Source organism: Myotis lucifugus, unplaced genomic scaffold (assembly GCF_000147115.1).
Source record: "Myotis lucifugus unplaced genomic scaffold, Myoluc2.0 scaffold_12, whole genome shotgun sequence".
Taxonomy (NCBI): Eukaryota; Metazoa; Chordata; class Mammalia; order Chiroptera; family Vespertilionidae; genus Myotis; species Myotis lucifugus.
The window spans coordinates 456,102-474,673 of NW_005871060.1; the positions used below are offsets into that span (position 1 = coordinate 456,102).

General features: G+C 37.8%; 1 protein-coding gene across 2 annotated transcripts in view; it reads right to left on the reverse strand.

The window, feature by feature from the left end:
- CNOT6L (CCR4-NOT transcription complex subunit 6 like) overlaps window positions 1-8,741 on the reverse strand; it is an 80,903-nt gene extending 72,162 nt beyond the window's left edge. The window contains exons 1-3 of one of the 2 annotated variants that reach the window (XM_023750311.1): window positions 8,594-8,741; window positions 8,248-8,434; window positions 6,280-6,365 (exon numbers count right to left, since the gene is read on the reverse strand). In XM_023750311.1, coding sequence (XP_023606079.1) covers window positions 6,280-6,365; window positions 8,248-8,261 — 100 coding nt within the window. In that variant the 5' untranslated portion in view covers window positions 8,262-8,434; window positions 8,594-8,741. The remainder of the gene's footprint in view (window positions 1-6,279; window positions 6,366-8,247; window positions 8,435-8,593) is intronic. The other variant, XM_023750312.1, reaches the window with a different exon arrangement.
- Window positions 8,742-18,572: the final 9,831 nt, after the last annotated feature.

Consider the following 18,572-nt stretch of genomic DNA (forward strand, 5'->3'; position numbering starts at 1 on the left):
CTTCACCGATTGCTTTGAAATTCTGATACAATGTTGAATTAGAATACGCGCGTGTTTTTATATACTTATATACCTACTATTATATAGATGTCACACCTGTGACAGGTAAAAACATGCTTTTTTTGAAAAACAGCACCCTCTGTTGGACGTAAAAGCAACACACACTATACTAAATATTGTACGATTCCATTTCAATGTTTCTGTTTACAATTATAAAGTGTAGATAAAATTAACTACAAATATGCGTGTCCAGCTGCAAAACGATCGATCAGCTGAGATATTCTCACATCAATTGCTGGAAATTGGGAACGGAAAGGTGCCGGTTGATCTGACCTCAGGACGAATTTCATTGCCTCATAACTTCTGCAATTTAGTGACGTCAAAAGAAGAATTGGTTGAAAAAGTATTTCCCAATATTCAAACCAATTATAAGAATCACAATTGGCTGAGTAAACGAGCTATTCTTGCGGCCAAGAACAAAGATGTCTACGAACTTAACAATATTATTCAGTCTAACATTCAAAGCGAGGCAGTCATATAGAAGTCCATCGACACTGTTGTGGAAGCAGATGAAGCGGTTAATTATCCAACAGAATTTTTGAATTCACTCAATCTGCCAGGGATGCCACCACACGTACTGCAATTGAAAATCAGCGTGCCAATTATCATGTTGCAAAATATCAACCAGCCAAAGCTTTGCAACAGCACGCGGCTTGCAGTAAAAAAATTAATGAGCAACGTCGTAGAAGCAACAATCTTGACAGGACCTTTCAAAGGTGAAGATGTCCTCATTCCTCGCATTCCTATGATTCCAACAGATATGCCATTTCAATTTAAGAGATTGCAATTCCCAATTTGATTGGCATTTGCAACCACCATCAACAAAGCTCAGGGCCAATCTTTAGAATTGTGCGGTTTAGATCTAGACACAGATTGCTTCTCACATGGACAATTATATGTTGCGTGTTCTAGAGTCGGCAAACCAGACAATCTCTATATCTGCACAGACAATGGAACAACAAAAAATATTGTATACCCACAAGCATTGTGAAATTAAACATATGAGAAACGTGCGCTTTCTCTTTTCTTTCTTTTCCATTTAACCAGACTGAGCCACAGCAATGTGTAGCCGGGTACAGCTAGTGCAAAATAAAAATGTTAGGGGAATTCGCAAACCAGATATCAAGTCTTAATATAAAACCGTAACAATAATTATTATGATTTAGTCATTAGTATAGGGTTAGACAAACTGACTACTGGATACACGTAAGATCCTAGAAATAGACCTAGATATAACTGATATATGAGAGGTTACTTTGCTAATCAGTGAGAAAAGGGGAAACTCTTCACTAAATGGTACTGAGACAATTAGTTATTCATAGGGAAAAAACAACATTAGATACCTCCCCAAATTAGAATCCTCATACCATATTAAAACAAATTCCAACCTGGCTAGTGTGGCTCAGTGGTTGAGCATACACCTATGAACCAGGAGGTCACAGTTCAATTCCTGGTCAGGGCACATGCCCGGGGTTGTGCGCTCCATTCCAAGTGTGGGGTGTGCAGGAGGCAGCCGATCAATGATTCTCTTTCATCACGGATGTTTCTATCACTCTCTCCCTCTTCCTCCCCCTTTCTCTCAAAAATAAAAAAATAAATAAAATAAAAACTCCAATGAGTGAAAAAATTAACTATGAAGAGCAAAACTTTACAAAACTTTTAGAAGGTAATATAGGAAAATGTATCTGATCTGGGGTAGGGTAGGACTTATTTAATAAGACATAATGTACACTAACCATGAAAGGTTTTTAAATTCAACTATAATAAAAATATCAACTCTATCCATTAAAAGATAAACAAAAAGAAAAGCTACAGAGTAGGAGAAGGCATTCACAATACAAAATAGACAAAAATTAAGAACTCTACAAATCAATAAGAAATATTCCAAGTGAAAATGAGCAAAAAATACCCATTAGCAATTTCACAGAAAAAACATGGCCAATAAATATATGAAAAGATGCTCAATCTTATTTGCAACTAGGAAAATGCAAATTAAAAGTACAACTAGAAACTGTTTCATACTAAAAAAAAAGGCATAATTTTGTAAGTCTGACAATATTAAATGTTGAAAAGAAGAAAAATGGAAACTATATTATTTTTGGCAATGTATTTTAGTTCAGCTACTTTGTAAAACACTATGGCATTACATAATAAAGCAACGGATATACAGGCCGGAATGTTCATGGCTGCATTGTTTAGAGTAGCCAAAAAATTGTGTGTGCGGGGGGGGGGGGGGGGGTACTAAGTATCTACAATAGAATAAATAAATTACAGCACATTTATATATCAGAATACAACACAACAATGAAACAAATAAACTACAATTACATGTATGCAAGAATATGGCTGAATCATAAAAACATGAAGCTAAATAAGAAAGCAAGTCATAGAAAATTATAGTCAGTACGATTCGATTTATATAAAGGTTAAAACACCCATAACAGATACATACGTAACTCTAGCATCTGGCTCATCAATATCTGCTGAATGATTGAAAGAAAAGTAAAGGAATAGCTAACACAACATTCAGGACAGTAATAACTTCTGGGAGAAGGGATGAAGATGCAATCATGAAAAGGAATATAGGAAACTTAAGATGTACAGGTCTACACCAACAAAATGTGATTGTGCTTATTTACTAATAATCTCACCAATAGTTATTTGACAAAACTTTGGAACTCTTCCAAACTGATAGGTGAAAACTGAGTATAATTTCAATTGGCATTATAATTATGCATAAGGTTATCAACTTTCTATATTTTCTAGCTATTTATGCTCTTATATTAACTATTAACATGCTCTGTACTAGATTGTTCTCTTACTGATTTCCAGAAGCTCATTATTTAACACAGAAATAAGTACTTTGACTCTTTACGAAGACAATTAGATTTTCAAAGTATATTTTTTTAAAAAAGGTACTGAGAATGTTAGATGAGTGTATAGCTATTCATTTTATTATTTCTTTTTAAAATGCATGTTGTTAATCTTTTATATATTTCATGAATAAAAAATTTTACAAGTAAAAGAATCTATTGCCACAGCCCATTTTATTTTAAGAGAGATAAGTAATTCTTGACAGAAACCTAGAAATTTTCACAATTATTGAAGTTCTTAATTTTTATTACATCAATGCCTGAGGACAACTCTTCAACCATATGTCAGAAAAAGTATTGCCCAACACATTAGGACATGAATTCTAAATTATTTAAAATAACTGTGTGAGAACTGCTCTTATACCTTTTCTTCCATAAAATTAATACATTTTAGACTTTTAAGTGACTTAAGAGAACACTTCCAATTTACTGGACTAGCTATTTCTTTAGTTTTAAAATTGGCCTTTTTATCTTTATTCCTCAAATACCCTACCCTTCCATACACATTCCTTAAATCTCAAAATAGAATTTCTAAAAATTAGCTTGTTGGACCAAGATCATCAAAATCATTATCAAAACTTCAGTATCTGTGTTTCAGAGGTAGACAGGGAAATAGAAAAAAAGGCACTCCTTTTGCCAGTTTCAAGACAAAATGGAATTTAAAAAAAGACAAAAAGGAATCCCAGAGGCAATTCATTCTCATTGTGTCATTTACATATATCACAGTGCTATTTTAAATTTTCCATTCCATTCTCTTCTCCTTTTTTAACACAAAGTACCACTATGTGGCTATTAAAACTGATTAAGAAATTATTTCAAGTTTTACCTTCCTAAGAATATAAAGCTACCATTCATTAGGGACATTTTATTTCTTCAATTGCTTTATGAAGCCAATCCTGTTTTTACCCTCCTCAACTTTTAAAGAAGACAGAAAGCACTGGTTTTCTTTCATTTCTAAAAGGTCCTTGCTTTTCTGTACTGGATCACCTGACCCATAAGTAGCACTGCCAGAAAAAGAGGCTCTCATAGAAAAGGGCTGCATATAGGTATTTACCATAGAACAAACTAAAGTTTAATGAAAAGCAATTTATGTATAGCCATGAACAAAGCTGAGTTAAAGTTGGCGAAGCAGAGCTGGTGCCTCATCCAAAAGACTAGTGGTCTAAGAACAGATTTTAACAACTATGAATCAGTAGACAAAAGGGCACTAAGATTAAAGTCCAGACAAAGAGAATAGTCTTCCTCTTATTATAGCTTCAGTGACACGATGGTCAACCAAGGACCAAAAATATACAACAAAAAATTCTAGAAATAAACAACTCATAAGTTTTAAATTAGATGCCATTCTCTAAGTAGCGTAATGATATCTCGTGCCATCCCATCCAGATCGTGAATCATCCCTTTGTCCAGTGTAACCACAGTGGATACACTACCTGCCGGTTACTAGCATCTCAGTTATCAGATCGACTGTAGAGGTATCACAGTGCTTTGTTCAAGTATCACTTATTTTACATAAAAATGGCCCCAATGCTCTTTGCAATTCAGATATGCCCAAGAGAAGCCATAAAGTTCTTCCTTTAAGTTAAAAAGTGAGTATAGCACAATTAAATATCTAAAAGTTATGCAGTAACGTAACTTTTACTGCAGTATTTTTATAGTTGTTCTATTTTATTATTAGTTGTTGTTCATCTCTTACTGTGCCAATTCATAAATTCATCACAGTTATGTATGTATAGGAAAAAACAGTGTATATATAGGGTTTGATATTATCATTAGTTTCAGGCATCCCCATTGGGGGGATCTTAGAACAAGAACATATCTCCTGCAGATAAAGGCTACTGTAATTTAGAAGACTAACATTTAGCCAGTAAAATAGAATGAAGGACTAAGAAGATAATAGATATTCAGAATGATTCATTCAGTTGATACTTAATATAAATTTTCTGGGAACATGTCTATACATGAGATAGCATGGACTAGAGTTATGAAACAGTATATATAATACGTGCTTTTTCAAGAATGTTAAATGCGGTACAAAGGGTAAGTCCACTGGGCTCAATAGTAAATTATTCATTTCTCATTGATGTATTCTCTATCAATATTCTGTTCTGATGTTGAAACAATGGTTATTCTTGGAGACAAAAACAATTGACTATAATCAGTATAAAAGTATGAATTTCATACTTCTAGAATCTAAGATTATAAAAAAATGACAACCATTCCATAATTATTTTTAATAAGGAACAGACCTGCCTCTACTCCAACTCTAGCTGGATGGCTGTTTTAACCATATTTATAAAAATGACTTATAGCATATATAGAATTAGGTAAAATATCCCAACAGTTAAATTTCACATGCCTTGGGTTAATTGTCAAAGAAAATATTTTTCCACTTCATACATAATTTTAAAAATCCAAAATATCCTAGAGAGAAACTAAGACTTAACCATTCATATAATTATACAATTTATAAAGGGTTAACTGTATAAAGAAGCCTTTTCTGTCATTTTAACCAATGATGTCAGCATTCTTTTCACTCTTATTCAAGTTTCTTTTTTTAATACTCCATTATATGACATAAGCAAATGCAAACAAAACATGTTCATGAACACTCAAATAATCTCTGAAGGAGGAAAACAAAATACATGAAAGTGTATATTTTATATGGCTTTAATTAATGTTTATTCCTCAAGAGCACAGAATAAAATGCACCAATACAGTACATCTGTATTTATTCCTCTGAATTTAAATTAACCCCTCTTCTTATGCTAGAACATAAGAGAAAACTATACAAATTTCAGTATTTATGTAAATTGAGTACAACTTTCCTTCCAAACTAACTGAGATAAAATTATCAGTGGAGCATGTATTTTGGATTAATATATTTTTTTTAGAATAATTATACTCACTAGGTATAGTGCATTTTTACTGTTACAATGTTTTCCCTCTTACAATAATATAATATGTTAATGCTATTTTATGTACTCTATCAATATCTGACATGGGATATTCCAGCTATTATGTCATTGAAGAAAAAAAAAACAACAGAAAAAAAACTACTGTTAATTTGAAATGTCTCTTCTAAGAAATTTCAGAGTTTTACAGAAAGTTAAAGGTAAAATTAAAAAAAAACAACATTCCCCCACAAGTTTGTTAAAAAGATGGCTGCATGTTGAAATCCTGAAACACAACACCAAAGAACCACTTTTTCCTTTCAAGAAAAAGTATAGTCCCATTTTCAAAATTATACTAAAACCTAACCAAGTAATTTAAATGGTCTTTAAAGGGCTCAGTATACCTCAATACTGAGTGTTAATACTACATTTAAAAAAAATTTATCACTCACCTTTCAAACCTAGAGTTTGTAGCTGGAAGAGCCGACCAAGTTCATAAGGCAAAACCCGTAACATATTGTTATTTAAAAGCAATTCCCTGTTTAAAAAAAAAAAAAAAGTTTTACTTGAATTTATCAAGCTTTATTAATATCTACAATTACTTTTCTTAACCTTCCCTCTAACATACCATGAGTGCTGTGTATATTCAAGGCACATTTTTATATGTTTATCTAAAATTGTTGTGTAATATTAAAGTACTACAAAATGTGTAACTGCCACAACTATTAACAGTGTTTCTATAATTTACTCATTATTAAAGGTGTAGGAATTGTATATCATTTTCAGGCTAAATCTACCCTCTTTTCTCTTTCATCCAAATGCCAGTGACAGATATTCTTAGTGTTCAAAGACAACAGATATCCTTGAACCTAGTCTAATTCATAGAAAAAATAAAATTTTTACAAAGCTCAGGATTTAACAATAATCAATAGCCAATCACCTGTATCAATTTTTATAACTGATTACAACTATAATCACATCAAGATACTCTGATGAATAATCACTGACATAGAACATAAACATTAAAAATAAAACATAGGAGCCTGGGCCAGGTAGCTCGGTTGGTTGGGACATTGTTCCAATACACCAAGGTTGAGGGTTCAATCCCTGGTCAGGGCAGACATACAAGAATCAACCAATGAATGCATAAATAAGTGAAACAACAAATCGATGTTTCTTTCTCTCTCTCCCTTTCTCTCTTTCTCTAAAAATCAATAAATAATATTTAAAAATAAAAAAATAAAGCATTAGTATGGTATAAATAATATGACAACATAAGTAAGGTCTGAGTTTATGATTATAAAATTTTGTGCAAACTATAGAAAAAAATAAATAGCCCTGTTATTCAATGACTAAAAAGTCTTTTTTTAAAAACAGAAATGCAACAAAAACATATAGTAAGAGGATGGTGAGAAACAAGATTTTAAAACAGTATGTTTCATTTTAAACATATGACAAAAATCTTTTAAATTACTACTCAGCATATAAACAATATAGAAAAGCAATCCTTGTTTGTATTGGGAACATTTATTCAAGGTCTTAATATTTCTACAAATTTTTCTCCTATGGAGAAATTCTTAAAGAACCCTGAAGGACTAGAAATAAATCTACTTATCAGGTGTTAAGCAGCGGTCCTCAACCTTTGGCAGTCGAAAGACCCTTTCACAGGGGTCGCCTAAAACCATCCTGCATATCGGATATTTACATTACGATTCATAACAGTAGCAACATTACAGTTATGAAGTAGCAACGAAAATAATTTTATGGTTGGGTCACAACATGAGGAACTGTATTTAAAGGGCCAGAAGGTTGAGAACCACTGTTTAAGGTTTCCTTAAGGAGTTGTAATATATAAGTACTAGAGGTCCAGTGCACGAAATTTGTACACGGGTAGGGTCCCTAGCGACTGCCGGCTACCAGCCGGGGCCTTCCTTCATTCCGTGCCACCCCTGGTGGTCAGCACACGTCATAGTGAGCGATCGAACTCCTGGTTGGTCAAACTCCCGAGGGGACACTTTGCATATTAGGCTTTTATATGTATATAAAAGATTATATGAAACAGAGATATGTTCCTAAAAGTTTTACTAATAAGTACATTATATTTTCCCAATTATTTCTGATTAGTCTTATGAGCATACACTTGAGCCAAAAGTCAGATGTATATTGTATTTCCACCCTACCTCAAGTCTGTCAAAAGAACTTGGCAATACAAGCACATTTCTAGTCAGAAACCTCCAAATTAAAAGGAAGAAAAAGAAATGTTCAAGGGAGGCCAACTCAAACACTGTGTTCAATTTATATCATTTGATCTTAGAAACACACATGGAAATCCTACTATAAGATAAGTAACATCCCATAATTTTCTTATTTGGCAAATTTAGAATTTCATATAGTGAGTCATATCTACAATATTTCCTCACCTGAGAGACACCATGTTTCCTAGTTCTGCTGGTAAACTTCTGAGTTTATTGGATGACAGATCCAAGTAAACCAGATTATGAAGCTTGGCAATATCAGGTGGAATGCGACTAAGGAAATTGTCATTTAGGTGCAGCGCTGTCAAGTGTGTCAATGACCAAAGTGATGTACTTAAGCTCCGCACTCTACCTAAAAGGCAAAATATTAAGCATTAAATTCTAGGCCCAAGACAAAGACTGAACTACAAGAACTAAAAAGTGGTAGAAGAGCCTGCAAATATATACAGATATTGTTATCTTTGACATTTTAATTTTGCATTTAATGCCAGTTGACTGCTTCCGAACACACCTGGCCCTTCTTGAATGTCAGACCACTTTCAATTGACAACCATTCTTTCTCACGGATCTTCTGTGTATTAAATGAGATGAGGAATAATGGGAAGACCCTTGGAATCACGGTGATCACAAGGTCTCGAGGAAAAAGCCTGGGTTGAATTGAGCTTTTGTGGTAGAACAAACATGATTTTTTTTTAGCATAGTCTTAAAACAAAGTATTTCTTATATACTCCATAAAAATTACAGTGCATGGTTTATCCATATCTAGAGCCCAAATTAGTCTACAAACTTAAATAGACAAGAGTAATTACTGTGATATAGAGTAGATCAACCTTAGATTAGCCACCAGGAAAACCATTCAACCCCCAAAAGACACAATTATACATTAACTCCGGTTTAATATTTTCCATTAAGTAAACATACTCAAGGAAATAGTCACACATTGAGTTTTACAAATCAGTCAGCATCTTATAGTTATGGTGGAACATGTACTAGAAAGTCAGAAGACATGGTTAAGATTTCTGATTTTTGCTATTTAATTTTTTTAAAAATATATTTTATTAGTTTTTTACAGAGAGGAAGGGAGAGGGATAGAGAGTTAGAAACATCGATGAGAGAGAAAGATCCATCAGCTGCCTCCTGCACGCCCCCCACTGGGGATGCGCCGGCAACCAAGGTACATGCCCTTGACCGGAATCGAACCCAGGACCCTTCAGTCCACAGGCCGACGCTCTATCCACAGCCAAACTGGTTCGGCTGATTTTTGCTATTTATTAGCTACATAAGCCTGGGCAAATCACCTCGCCTCAGCTTCTATAAAATGTAATATGACCTTAATAATTTATATGAAGATTATTTTATAAACTTTACAAAAGTAAAATGGTATTTTAATTATATAACGTTTTTCAAACAATTGATTTTTAAAAAGCAGTGGAAGGTAGAGAGGGCACAAAATCTCAAAAGGGAAATGCTACTTTTTATGTAGCTAATGAGCAGTAAATTCAAACTTAGATCTTCTGTCCAGGGTTCTTTCATGCTATCTATAATCAGGCTTAAAATGCCAACTAGGATTTTGCATTTTAAAAGGGAAACAAAGTTCCCAGGAGAAATGTATTTCAGTTCTACCCAGGATTTAATGGAGTGGTTCTCAACCAGGGGCAATTTTGCTCCCCAAGTGACTTTGGCAATCTGGAGACATTTTTGGTTGTCAAAACTAGGAAAGTGCTGCCCCAGCTGGTTTGGCTCAGTGGATAGAGCGTCAGCCTGTGGACTGAAGGGTCCCGGGTTTGATTCTAGTCAAGGGCACATGCCCAGGCTGTGGGCTCGATCCCCAGTAGGGGGTGTGCAAGAGGCAGCCAATCAATGATTCTCTCTCATCCTTGATGTTCTATAGTTCTCTTCTCTCCCTTCCTCTCTGAAATCAATAAAAATATATTTTAAAAAAACTAGAATAGTGCTACTGGCAACTAGTGGGTAGGAGCCAGAAAAGCTGCTAAACATTCTGTAGTGCACAACAACAGCCCCCAACCACAAAGAATTGTCAGACCTATGTGTCAGCAATGCCACTTTGAGAAACTCTAGGTTAACCTAATGGGATTTGCTCATATTCGTGCTTCTGATCATCCATCACCTATTCACCCAGTTCCCTAACTGCAAAAGTGATTCTTGCTATTGACGCTATACAGACAGTCCTCGGGTTACGTCGGACTCGACGTACGTCGTTTCTTGGTTACATCGCCATCTCCCATTTATTTATAAAAAAAGAGTTCTGTCATTTCGACATATGTACATATGTGCTTTATGTTTTTTATTATTTACTACAGGCCTGGTGCACGAAATTCGTGCATGGGGTAGGGGGTCTGTCCCTCAGCCCAGCCTGCACCCTCTCCAATCTGGGACCCCTCAAGGAATGTCTGACTGCCCGTTTAGGCCCGATCCCACCTCTCACAATCCAGGACTGCTGGCTCCCAACCACTCGCCTCCCTGATTGCCTCTAACCACTCCGCTGCCAGTCCTGATTGACACCTAACTGCTCCCCTGCTGGCCCGATTGCCCCAACTGCCCTCCCCTGCCAGCCATCTTGTGTCCACATGGGGGCATCCATCTTGTGTGCTGGAGTGGTCAATTTGCATATTACTCTTTTATTAGATAGTATTTACCACAGGTAAAGGTCAGGAATTGTTATGTTTCTTTTAAACTTTTTTTACTGTTTTACTTCATTAATGCTGTGTATGTGCTCCATGTGAGTGACAGAGGTGCTTATGTAGGTGGGTTCCGACTTACAGTGAAAATCGCGTTACATCGCGCACTAGGAACGGATCTCTGACATAACCAAGGACCTACTGTAATGTTGGTTTAACTCTTCCAAATAAAAGCCTACATAATCTGTATTTTACATCAATTCATTAAAAACAGTACTCATATTCTATTTTTAATAAAATTTTAACAGTAACTAATAATTTTAGATATACAGAATATGTTCCAAGATAATACAGAGTTCTTGTATACCCCTCATCCAATTTCCCCTAATATTAGTATCTTATATTACCACTAGAGGCCCAGTGCACAAAATTCGTGCACAGGTCGGGGGGGGGGGGGGGGGTCACCTCAGACCAGCCTGCACCCTCTCCAATCCAGGACCCCTCAGGGGATGTCCAACTGCTGGTTAAGGCCCGATCCCAGAGATTGGGCCTAAACCAGCAGTTGGATATCCCTCTCACAATCCGGGACTGCTGGCTCCTAATCGCTCACCTGCCTGCCTGGTCACCCCTAACTGTCCCCCAAACAAGCCTGATCACCCCTAACTGCCCTCCCCTGCTGGCCTGGTCTCCCACAACTGTCCCCTCCCTGCCAGCCTGGTCCCCCCCACGCTGGCTTAGTCACCCAAAACTGCCCCCCCACCAGCCTAATCGCCCCTCACTGCCCCCACCCCCCGCCAGCCTGATTACCCCCAACTGCACCCCCCTCCGCCAGCCTGGTCGCTCCCAACTGCCCCTCCTGCCGGCCTGGTCGCTCCCAACTGCTCCTCCTGCCGGCCTGGTCGCCCCCAACTGCCCCCCTGGTCACCCCCAACTGGCCCCCTGCTGGCCTGGTCGCCCCCAACTTCCCCCCCTGCCGGCGTGGTTGCCCCTCATGGCCTCCCTGCCGGCCTGTTCGCCCCACGCAGCCTGCTGTTCAGTCATTTGGTCATCCCTCACTAACCCCCTGCCGGCCTGCTCACCCCACGCAGCCTGGTGTTCAGTCGTTTGGTCATCCCTCACTAAACCCCCTGCCGGCCTGGTCGTAGGCAGCCATCTTGTGAGGGCATGAGGGTTAATTTGCATATTACCTCTTTATTGTATAGGATGGTACATTCGTCAAAACTAGGAATTAACACTTATACATTACTATTAATAAATTAATTTGGATTTAACCCATTTTTACATTTCTGTGTTCCAAGATTTAATTCAAGATACTATTTTGCATTTAGTCATTCTGTCTCCTTAGTCTCTTCTTATCCATGACAGTTGCTCAGTCTTTCCTTGTTTTTTCTGACCTTGACAATTCTGAGGACCTTTTTAGGTATTTTGAAGAACATCCTTTAGTTGAGTTTATCTTATGTTTCTCATTATTAGATTTGGGTTAAGTATTTTTGGAAATCTTATTCAATTTTAACAAATCCTAAATATGTAAGGTCATGTAACACAGTTATCACATGTGTTAGAATAGACAGCTTCTAGATTTTCTACTCTGCCAACACTGAGATAGGAGATTGGCAAAGATTCCAATTTGCGAAAATAATTACTCTGTACAGGAAAAAGTAAAAAAGTTAAAAACAATAAAAATAATTACTCTACAATAGCCAAAACAAAATCTACACTAATAAAAGAGAAAGATGCAAATTAACCATCACTCCACTACACCCGCAAGCCACGCCCACCAGTATGCAAATTAACCCAACAAAGATGGCGGCGACCGCGGAGCTGGAGCGAGGAGGCTTGGGTTGCCCTCGGTGATGGAGGAAGCCAAGCTTCCCGCCTGCCCTGGCCTGCCCTGGGCTCCGTTCAAGGCTAAAAAATTTCAATTATATAGAAGATAAATAAATCCCAGATACCTGCTTCCAGCCCGCCCTGGAAAAAAAGAAAAAATGAAGAGGCTGGGAGCTTAGGTCGCCGGGGGGCATCACCAGCCTGAAAACGGCCCTCAGCGCCTCACCCAGGCTGGCCAGGCACTCCCAGTAGGGACTCTCATCCTGAAGGGGGTGTGGCCAGCCTGAAAACGGTCCTCAGCTTCTCACTCAGGCTGGCCCCGCACTCCAAGCGGACGCCCCTCCCCACCCGAAGGGGCTGTGGCCAGCCTGCAAACAGCCCTCCGCCCCTCACCCAGACTGGCCAGGCACCCCAGCAGGACCTCCCACACTGAATGGGCTGTGGCCAGCCTGAAAACTGCCCTCAGCCCCTCACCCAGGCTGGCCAGGCAACCCATGGGGTGAGGGTGCCCAGTGGGGGGCTTGACCAGCCTGCCAACAGCCATCAGCCCCTCACCCAGGCTGGCCAGGCACTCCAGTGGGGACCCCCACCCTGAAGGGGGTGTGGACAGCCTGAAAACGACCCTCAGCCCCTCACCTAGGCTGGCCAGGCACCCCAGTGGGACTCCCACCCTGATCCAGGACACCCTTCAGGGCAAACTAGCTGGCCCCCACTCGTGCACCAGGCCTCTATCCTATATAATAAAAGGGTAATATGCAAATTGACCCTAACAGCAGAATGATTGGAATGACTGGTCACTATGACACACACTGACCACCAGGGGGCAGACGCTCAATGCAGGAGCTGCCCCCTGGTGGTCAGTGCGCTCCCACAGGGGGAGCTCTGCTCAGCCACAAGCCAGGCTGATGGCTGCCAGCACAGCGGTGGTGGTGGGAGCCTCTCCCGCCTCCTCAGCAGCGCTAAGGATGTCCGACTGCAGCTTAAGCCTGCTCCCCGCTGGCAAGTGGACATCCCCTGAGGCTCCCGGGCTGCCAGAGGGATGTCTGACTGCTAGCTTAGGCCCGATCCCCCCAGGGAGCGGGCCTAAGCCAGCAGGTGGTCATCCCCCGAGGGGTCCCAGACTGTGAGAGGGCACAGGCTAGGCTGAGGGATCCCCCTGAGTGCACAAATTTTTGTGCACTGGGCCTCTAGTTAAAAAGGAGAATATATCCCAAATTGCTATTGGCAGCCATCCAACAACTATAAGGGAAGTTAGAGCAGTGGTTCCCAGCCTTTTTTTTTTTTTTTTTGCCATGGCTCACCTCAGCATCTCTAAAATCCTGATGTTCTCCCCTGTGACATATAATTCTTATTATTCAAAAAGTGAACTCCTATTCATAAGGAAAGCTAAAAAGCCATTAGCTTGGCCTAAACAAGCTTCCAAAGAACATGGCGTCCATGAAAGAAAAAATAAAAGAACGAAAGGACAGTTGAAGTACTGAGGAAGAAATCACGAAGAAATTGTTAAAAAATAATAATATAAAGTGATGTGAAAAAATGTTTCAAAACAGAGAACTGAAATGCATAAATATGTCACAATATATATATTTATATACTGTATATGAGGCCCCTAGAACTGTAACAAATGCAAAAAAAATCACTGTTAATAACTTATTCTCAAATTGGCCTCCTTAAAAATCAAACTGCCCCCCTGTGGGGCATGTGCCCCAGGTTAGGAACCACTGAATTAAGAGTCTAGAAAGTCGGTGTTTCTAACTCTCTATCCCTCTCCCTTCCTCTCTGTAAAAAAATCAATAAGGGTCTAGAAAGTAGAAAAAGAAAGCCAAATTCCTCACCAATCCGTACCTGTAGCACTTCCAAACACTGGGCTCTTTGGGTACACAAGCCAATACATTTCATTTATTGTTTGAACTAGTTTGAGTTGTGTTTCCTGTTACTTGTAATCAAAAACATACTAATCGAGATGATCCTATATCTTGGTTTGTGTGGGCCAGTCTTGGTTTATATCTGTTGTTCTTAGATAATTAATATCAGCCCTTTTCAACTCTCAAAGGTATCCAAATTGAATGATGAGTTACATGACAACCCTAATTGAAACTAATATCATACAGTCTTCATGTAAATAATAAAATAACCACAGAACAATCAAAAGTAATGGCCAACGAGGCATAAAATTCCACTAGTATGCATGTATGAAACAGATGACAAATGGTCCTAAAAGTAATCATTTCAGAGGTCCAACAAAAGAATTACTGCTTGGTAATTAGTAGGGGGAAAAAATCCAGTTCAGATCTAACAAGAATAGTAAGTAACAAAGTCCTGAACCTAATTAAACTCCCACATGTTATTAGTAAATTGCCTCATAGTATTTATAGTTGACTCTGCTCATATTTTTATTTTTTTTTTTTTTGGGGGGGGGGTTGTTTTATTGAGGTAACATTAGTTTATAGCAGTATAGAAGTTTCATATGTATGACATTATATCTGCATATACTACATCGTGCTCACCACCAAAAGTTTAGTTTTCATCCATCACTAAACAATTGACCCCCTTTTTTATTTCCCTTTCCCTTCACCTTCTTCTTCTCTAGTAACCACCACCTTGTTGTCTGCCTCTATGTTTGTTTTTGTTTGTTTGGGTTTTTTAAAAACATATTTTATTGATTTTTTACAGAGAGGAAGGGAGAGGGAGAGTTAGAAACATCGATGAGAGAGAAACATCGATTAGCCAAGATACATACCCTTGACTGGAATCGAACCTGGGACCCTTTAAGTCTGCAGGCTGATGCTCTATCCACCAAGCCAAACCGGTTAGGGCTGTTTTTGTTTGTTTTGTTGTGCTATCTTCTATATTCCACATGAGTGAAATCATATAGCATTTGTCTTTCTCCAAACTTATTTCACCTAGCATAATATACTCAGCGTCCATCTATGTTGTTGCAAATGATAATATCTCATCTTTTTATGGCTGAATAGTATTCCACTGCATATGTATCTATTTCAGATCCTCTGCCCACTTTTAATTGAATTGGGTTTTTTGCTATTGAGTTCTATGAGTTCTTTATATATTTTTGATATTAACCCCTTATCAGACATATGATTTGCAAATATCTTTTCCCATTCAGTAGATTGCCTTTTCAATTTGTTGATGGGTTCTTTGATGTACAGAAACTTTTAAGTTTGATGTAGTCCTATTTGTTTTTCTTATATTTTGTGTGTGTGTGTATGTGTGTGTGTGTGTACCTGGGTTGGGGGAGGGGGAGGTTTGCATTTGTTTCCCTTGCATTTCGAGCCAGATACACAAAAACATTGCTAAGACAAATGTCCAGAAGATAAGCTTGCCACCTATTTTTCTTCAGGTTTTTTTTTTTGTTATTTTTTTTTATTTTTTAATTTCTTTATTAAGTTATTACATTTGTGTCCTTATCCCCACATTACCCCCCCACCCCCCACTCATGCTCTCACCCCCCCTTGTTGTCTGTGTCCATTGGTTAGTCTTTGCTCATATTTTTAACATACACACACAAACATATACACACCAAAACCAAGTGTCTAAATCTGGGAGTGTTTTTAAGTAGAATTCAGAATTTATATCTCAATGGAAGAGTTATTTTCAGGGGGTCTGAAATTTGTTACATATAGAGAAAAAAATTACAGGTATTCTATCATGTTTCAAGAAATCAAAGCTAGTTTATAAGAGTACGAAGTTTCGCATAACATAATTTGTCCTTTTATTTCTAAAGGTAAAATAGTTGATTTTCCCCCTTACCTTAAGGCAAAGAGAAAGTTTTCCAGATTTGTTCATCTGTTAACAGTAATTCGCTTCCAAGTTTCCATGTTAAACTTTTCTGTTCTAATTTTATCATACAATTTGGGTGATACTAAACTACATTTTATTTCCCATAACTCCCATGCCTTCAAATAGCACAAAGATCATTTTCCACATGGGAAAACCTTAATTTCTAACACATTCAGCCTACGTAAAATACCTCTGAAAAGAAAATTTTTAGATAACAAAGTTTTCAGAATTTCTACTGTGCACCGTAAAGCACATGTATCTCTGTCAGTATTTCTGCATAGTAATATAAGAATCTACAAAAACACAAGATCAAAGCTAAATCAAATAGATCCAAATCCAAAGACATGCTACAAATCCATTACCTACAATGAGGGTGGGTAAAAAACACACTACAAAATTTGCAAAAACGTATGTTTCATTAACTTTAGATCCTTTTTATAAAGCATAAAGCAGCATAGGATTAGAGGTCAACTTAATTTGGCTGCTTTTTTTTAATCCTCACCTGAGGATATTTTTTCCATTGATTTTTAGAGAGAATGGGAGAGAGAGGGAAAGACAGAGAGAAATGTCAGTGTGAGAGAAACACATCAATTGGTTGCCACCTGCACACGCCCCTACCAGGGCCCCGGCCTGCAACAGAAGAGACTGCAACCGAGGTATGTGCCCTTGACCAGAATTGAACCCGGAACCCTTCAGTTCTCAGGCTGATGCTCTATCCACTGAGCCAAACCAGCTAGAGCTAATTTAGCTATTTTAATCATGGGCTCTCACTAGATGGCATGTTTCCTTCTTTAAAAAAATTTATATTTATTGTTGAAAGTATTATAGATGCCCCCCTTTTCCCCTCTAATGCCCCTCTCCACCCTGCTCCCACCCAGTCCCCAGGCCTTCCCCAAACTACTGTCCGTCCATGGATTATGTATATACATTCTTTGGTTAATCTTTTCCTGCCACCCCACTCCTCTTCCCTCTGAAATTTGTCAGTCTGTTACATACTTCAATGTCTCTGGGTCTATTTTATTGGTCAGTTTATTTTGCTCATTAGATTCCACATATAAGTGAGATCACCTGATACTCGTCTTTCTCTGACTGGCTTATTTCCCTTAGCATAGTACTCTCCAGGATCCTCTATGTCAGCGGTTCTCAACCTGTGGGTCGCGACCCCTTTGGGGGTCGAACGACCCTTTCACAGGGGTTGCCTAAGACCATCGGAAAACACATATATAATTACATATTGTTTTTGTGATTAATCACTATGCTTTAATTATGTTCAATTTGTAACAATGAAATTGGGGGTCACCACAACATGAGGAACTGTATTAAAGGGTCGCGGCATTAGGAAGGTTGAGAACCACTGCCTATGCTGTCTCAAAATGTAAAAGATCCTTCTTTTTTACAACTGCATAGTATTTCATAGATAGTATGTTTCTTAAGGGGACTGTGAGTTATTTCTGTGTGGAAGCATATCCTTTTTATATCTCTATACAGTTCCTACCACGGCACTTAATATGTATTTATGGAATGTAATCCTAAAATCTACCACTTCTACCTACCTTTCCCATCTAACAGCCAATCAACAGACAATGCTTTTCTAAAATTAATCTCAAGAAAAGGTAATAAATCCAAATGTTCCATTTCCCTAAACATTTTAAAAATCTCTTCTGGCCCTCTAATTCTAGTCTTAAAACAGCTACTATATAAAACCATATATTTTTAAATATATACAAGTTTCCAACTTTGAGAGTACATTAAAATTTACAAAATCTGTTTCTGCAAAACAGATCCATAAAATGTTTACAAATGTCTATAATATGTAAAAAAACAAAGTAATATTAATACTGCTATGTAAGGGCTGGTCAGAGGTCTCATTTGATTAGGAAGCCAATAAATATACTAGTTAATTTTTCAAAGTAAATCTAGATTTGGATAGCCTAATTGAAGCTAAAACATTTTTCATTTGAATTAACTAAGTGGTTTAGTAGAATCTATATAGTTCCAGAAATCGCTATTGTCCCAAACATGAGGTTTTCAAATGTGCTACTAAAAGCTTGGAGAACTCAAATTTAGAAAATTGGTATTATCGAATCCTCCTACTCAGCTTTGTTTTCCTTCTTAGTTCCTTAGCATGAATCACCTTGGAGACATACCACAAAAAAATCTATTTTAAAAGAACTTACAATATAAAAGAATAATTCAAAGTTAATTTAAATCTCTAAATGTGACAGT